The sequence below is a fragment of the Heteronotia binoei genome, chromosome 7 (genome assembly GCF_032191835.1).
Source record: "Heteronotia binoei isolate CCM8104 ecotype False Entrance Well chromosome 7, APGP_CSIRO_Hbin_v1, whole genome shotgun sequence".
Lineage (NCBI taxonomy): Eukaryota > Metazoa > Chordata > Lepidosauria > Squamata > Gekkonidae > Heteronotia > Heteronotia binoei.
This window is the reverse complement of record NC_083229.1, coordinates 74,539,590-74,545,589: the sequence shown is the minus strand read 5'-3', so window position 1 is coordinate 74,545,589 and position 6,000 is coordinate 74,539,590. Positions and strand designations below refer to the sequence as shown.

The 6,000-nt window shown below is 42.0% G+C and overlaps 1 protein-coding gene across 1 annotated transcript in view; it reads right to left on the bottom strand.

Annotated features, from left to right (window-relative positions):
* Positions 1–582: 582 nt before the first annotated feature.
* LOC132575534 (desmocollin-2-like) overlaps positions 583–6,000 on the bottom strand; it is a 48,133-nt gene continuing 42,715 nt past the window's right edge. Inside the window, exons 15-16 of the mRNA XM_060244346.1 lie at positions 3,103–3,297; positions 583–1,005 (exon numbers count right to left, since the gene is read on the bottom strand). Of these exons, the coding sequence (XP_060100329.1) occupies positions 808–1,005; positions 3,103–3,297 (393 nt within the window). The 3' untranslated portion in view covers positions 583–807. The remainder of the gene's footprint in view (positions 1,006–3,102; positions 3,298–6,000) is intronic.

Here is a 6,000-nt window from a genome sequence, read left to right as displayed (position 1 = left end):
AGGGGAGGAAGGTAAAGGAGATTGTAAGCCACTCTGAGATTCAGAATGAAGGGCGGGATATAAATCCAATATCAAATCCAATATCTTCCAAGCCCACTTACTTCAATGGACTTAGGAGGAAGGGCATTACTCTCTTGAGGATTGCACTATAATAAACTGTTCTAACATGCACATCAATAGCATTCCATCATTTCTGGAAGTCCAAAGAAAGCCTAAGCTGAACTATACTTTCTCCCAGGACTTTTTTCCCCCTTGAGGGAACATGATGGAACAGCATTCTGGAACCTCTTTGTGGAAATTCTCAAAAGAATGTTTAAAAGTTAATGAGGCGCATCTTTGTGTTTCTTCTTAATTTCTATTTTGAGAGTTCCAGCACCTCTTTTTCCAGAAAAAAAGCCCTGCTTTCTCCTACATGGGCTCATGTGAGAAATAATTTTGAAGCTGGAATCAGGATTTCAGTTTGCTTTGCACATACGTAGAGACAGCAGGAAAAAAACTTCTGCTATTTACAGAATAATGAAAAAACAACTTTCCAAGCCTTGAACTTAGTTCATATACACAGATCAAATACTGCTGAGAGTTTTCAAACCCTCCTGATTACAAATCTGATAAATGTTTATTTGGGGGATTTTTTTTTAAGAGAGAAATTCTGCTGAGATACACAATCTATAGGAAGGTTTCCCTACCCAAGTCAATAGGAGATATTATGAAAGCTGCACAAAAGAATCCATTTATTTCACTAGAACTTGCATCATTAAACTTTCCAGAGGATTGTGGCTAAAGTTTTCAGGACCATGATAAATACACTTATTCTTTTATACAAGCTTCTACTAAAGTCTTAAATGGAGGTTCTGGTTGATCTAAAAAATCAAGTTCTTCATCTTCCGATTCGCCTGTACAGGAGCTTAGGGTTCCAACTGGTGATCCTTTCCCTTCATAATTATATGGAAGTACATATTCTTTACTTTGGTGGAGCTCATCTTCTTCTTCACACTGGAATACCTTCTGCAGAAAAAGAAAATGTATAAACAATTTTCTTAAATGCAAGTAGAATTTCATAAAAATATGGCTTTATATTCTTTGTTATTTGTTTAATCGGTATACCTCATTGATCTGATTAATCATATACTTTTTAAAATCTACCAACCACATATAATAATCAAATCTCAAAAAATTATTTATTTTTTAGAAAGGAGAAGGATCCAATAACTTCCTTCTGACGTCTTCCTATGTCAGAAAAAGATTTTCTCAAATGGAGGAAGACTTAGCTGAATGGAGTCATTGGGCTGGATCCCATGGAGGATTTCTAAAATCCTTGCACAAGAAGTGCTACAGTTACTTCCCGGGGTCTGCTTGCACTAAGGGCGTTTTCGCACTGACGTTAATCAGAAGCGACGCCCCTCTTCACCGTGCAGGATCAGCGCGGATTTCGCACTAATTGCCACGGAGCACCCGGAAAAGCCGGAAAGTCCCGCGGCTTTTGCGGCGCAAACGGAAACCGCCAAAAACCAGTTTCCATTTGCACCGCAAAAGCCACGGGACTTTCCGGCTCTTCCGGGTGCTCCGCAGCAATTAGTGCGAAATCCGCGCCGATCCTGCGCGGTAAAGAAGGGCGTCGCTGCTGATTAAGGTCCCTAAGTGAAAGCAGTATTCCTAAGTTTCTTTTTCGCATTCCCAAGACAGACAGCACAAGGTATTTCTTCTGATATAATTTCAATGAAATCATGTGATTCATCTGCTGAACACTCTGTTGTTTCATATGCACATTTCATATGAAATGTTGCTCTAGCTATTTCACTATTACTTGCACAAGTGGAAATGCACTAAGTACAATTTCCTTTCTATTAATGCATCACTGGGGATCCAATACATTGAATCCAACTTAATATTTAAACATTATTTGTTAGAAACATCTTTTTGAGTTCAAAGTACAATTTAGAATTTTACAGTCTGTTCTGTGCTGCCTAGCATACATTTAGCATGAGGATCAGAGTTTGCATTCAAATACTGGGAACATTTGAATAGGTTAGGTCACTTACACTGCAATTCTAAACAGAATCACACCCTTCTCAGTGGACTTAGACTGGAGTAACTCACTAATGTACCACAGCTGTTGCCTCATTTGGATACTGTGTACAATTCTGGGCACCATATCTCAAAAACAACAATGCAGAGCTGGGAAAAGTACAGATGAGGTCAACCAAAGTGATTAGGGGATTGGAACACCTTCCCAATGAGGAAAGGCTGAAGATTCTGTGACTTTTCAGTTTAGAAAAGAGATGACTGGGGACAGACATGATAGAGGTTTATAAAATTATGCATGGGGTGGAGAGAGTTGACAGATTTTTTTTCTTCCTCTCCAAAGTACTGGAACTTGAGGGGATCCAATGAAGTTGATTGGCAGTAGATTCAGGATGGACAAAAGAAAATTCTTTTATTTACAGGGCAAGTGATTAAAATTTGAAATTTGCTGGCAAAGGATGTAATGATGGCCACAGCTTTTAAAATGGGATTTAAAAGATTAATGGCAGACGACCATCAGTGGCTACTAGCCATGGTGACTAAAGGGAACTTCCCAGTGTCAGGAGGCAACATCAGGTAAAGCCTCATCCTATATGCCCTGTTATTGGACCTCAAGAGGAACTGGTTGGCCACTGTGTGAGACATGATGCTGGATGAGATGGACCACTGGTCTGATACAGCAGGGCTCCTGTTATGTTCTTAACAGAAACTTTGTTACTGATAATCCCAGGATTAGATAGGGGCTATAAAATCATTTATTTACCAATACAGTTATATTCAAAATCAGAAGATGAACTATGAAAGATGTCACAATGGGGAACAGATCCAGGTGGGTAGCCATGTTGGTCTGAAGTAGAAGGACAAAGTCTGAGTCCAGTGGCATCTTTAAGAACAAAAATTTTTTTATTCAAGGAATAAGTTTTTGTTTGCAAGTGGATATCTGAAGAAGCACACAAAAGCTTATAACTTGAATAAAACTTTGTTGGTCTTAAAGATGCTAATGGACTTAAACAATGGGGGATAAAAAGCTTAACATCAATTCAGACATGAGTTATGAGGAAACTGTACCAGAATGCTTACTTCAGCTAGGTGAGGATTGGAGAAACTCCGCCATTCAGAATAGAGGTTTTTATATGAATTGCGCAGATGCTGTCCAATATTCTGTACAGATCCTCCAATGGGTACTTCCCCTCCTTTTATCAGTTCCATACTTCCAGTTTTTTCTCCAACTGTGCTCATGCTAACAGCTGCATTTGTTGAAGGTATATTCAAACCCTAAAGGAAAAGGTGACAGGATTCTCTGACTAAAAGAAATAATTATTTCTTATCACACAAAGGTTAACAGATAAAGTAATTGCAGAACTGAACTTGAGCTCACCATGACCCAAGGCCATCTCATATATTCCCACTGTGCTGAGCCCATATCACACAAAGTGGCCTCATTCTCAGTTTAAAAAACAGTTACCTTCATCTGGAACTGGATCAGTGCACAAGAGACAAAACAAGTTGAAGCCATGAATCTCACAAATACCTATAGATCTCAACCAGTATTTCTCTTGGTCTGTCTTATTCTATCACAATGAGTGTTTTATATATTTTAATGACTTAATGTTATTAATATTTTTTCTTATAAGTTATGTATCATTGCTTACTAAGAACAGATTTAATATATTTTTCCTCAAATTTGGGGTGAGGCATTATTTTCAAGAACTCACTGTTATGATGTTTAGAAAGGAGGGGTAGCACAAAATGGTACTTTGGTTGAAGTATCTCAGAAACATGGTGGAATGGGGAAAACCTATGGGATACAGTCATTCCTGGGTATAAACTCTATAGACAGGACAGGGAGGTTGTTGTTGGTGTTGCATGGTACATCAAGGAAGAATATAATCAAATAAGTTATAATAATAATAATAATAAATTTTATTTCTATCCTGCCCTCCCCGCCTAGGCGGCTCGGAGCGGCTAACAACATTTCAAACAATTAACATAGATAGATAAAACTTTAAATTTAACAATTAAAATTTTTAAACATAAAAACCAGTCAATTAAATTTAAAATACATAGTTCAAATTGTATTAAATGTATCTGGCAGCAATAAAATTGTTTGGCGCTGGTTCTGCCAGTTTAAGTGGTTCCATGATCGTATTATGGATGGCGGCTCTTTATTCCAAGCAACTCAGCAGTTGGTATCAGTATAAGCTTGTCTGAAAAGGGCGGTCTTGCAGGCCCTGCGGAACTGGTCAAGGTTCCGCAGGGCCCGCACTTCCTCCGGAAGCTGGTTCCACAGTGCAGGAGCCGCGGCTGAAAAGGCCCGTGTTCTGGTATTTTTAAGTTTGACCTCTCTTGGCCCAGGGATGGTCATTTTGTTTTTACCCACTGACCTCAGTGCCCTCTGGGGTTCATGTGGGGAGAGACGGTCCCTTAGGTAGGCTGGTCCTTGGCCATATAGGGCTTTAAAGGTAATAACCAACACTTTGTACTGGACTCGGTAGGTAATTGGCAGCCAGTGCAGTTCGCGCAGCCCCAGCCGTATGTGCTCCCATTTCGAGAGCCCCAATAGTAGCCTGGCCGACGCGTTCTGCACCAGCTGCAGCTTCCGGGTCTGGCACAGAGGTAGCCCCAAGTAGAGGGCATTACAGTAGTCCAATCTTGAGGTGACCGTTGCATGGATCACTGTTGCGAGGTCGCGACGTTCCAGAAAGGGGGCCAACTGCCTCGCCCGCTTCAGGTGGAAGAATGCTGACTTGGCAGTGGCTGCTATCTGGGCCTCCATTGATAATGAAGGCTCCAGTAAAATGCCCAAACTCTTTACCTGGCGCGCTGGTTTCAATGGTGCGCCGTCGAAGGTTGGTAGAGCTATTTCCCCTCCTAGAGGGCCGCGACCCACACAGAGGACCTCTGTCTTCGCTGGGTTCAACTTCAGCCCGCTCAATCTGAGCCACGTCGCTACAGCCTGCAAAGCCCGATCCAGGTTCCCTGGGGCGGAGCCGGGCCGGCCGTCCATTAGCAGATAGAGCTGGGTGTCATCTGCGTATTGATGGCAACCCAGCCCAAACCTCCGGACAATCTGGGCAAGGGGGCGCATATAAATGTTAAACAGCATTGGGGAGAGAACTGCTCCCTGAGGCACCCCACAATCGAGTGTGTGCCTGTGGGATCACTCACCCCCAATAGCCAGCCTTTGTCCCCGACCAGAGAGGAAGGAGGAAAGCCATTGCAAGGCCAACCCCCCAACCCCTATGTCGGCGAGGTGGCGCTTTAGCAACTGATGGTCGACTGTGTCAAATGTGTTATATTAGAATATAATCAAATAAGTTAGAAAAACTCCCCAACAGAACCAACATGAGTGTAAATACTGGACCCTAAGGATTACTTAAAAGTTCGAGTGTACTATCGCCCACCTGATCAAACCCTTGCAGATGATCTTGAGATGGAGAAGAAAATAAGGGCGGTGTCTAGAGCATAGAATGTGATTATACTGAGAGACTTCAACTACCTTCACATTGACTGGGTAAACATGTGCTTGAGTCATGCTGTAAAAATGAGTTTCCTAGACATTACAAATGACTGTACATTGGTCACAGAGCCAAACAGAGAGGTAGTGATCTTGGCCCAAGAGATATCCGTCTGTCTTCAACCAGGGCAAGGGCTTTTAGTGCCCTGGTCCCAACCCGGTGGAACTCTCCGCTAAGTAACATCCATGCCATGCAGGACTTGCTGCAGTTTCACAGGGTTTGTAAGGCAGAGATGTTCTGCCAGGTGTTTGGTTGAGGACAGCAATGGCAGTCATTTGGCTGGCACTCTCACCCCTCCCCTCTCCTGCAAGGTGGTAGCTCAATTGGAACATGACTGCTATCTGAACTGTATTGCCGTTATGAATGTTATTGGGATGCTTATTTATTTTTAAAATCTTGTTTAGTGATTTTGGTTTAGTTTGTTGTACACTGCCCTGAGCCCTATTTAGGGAATGGGTGG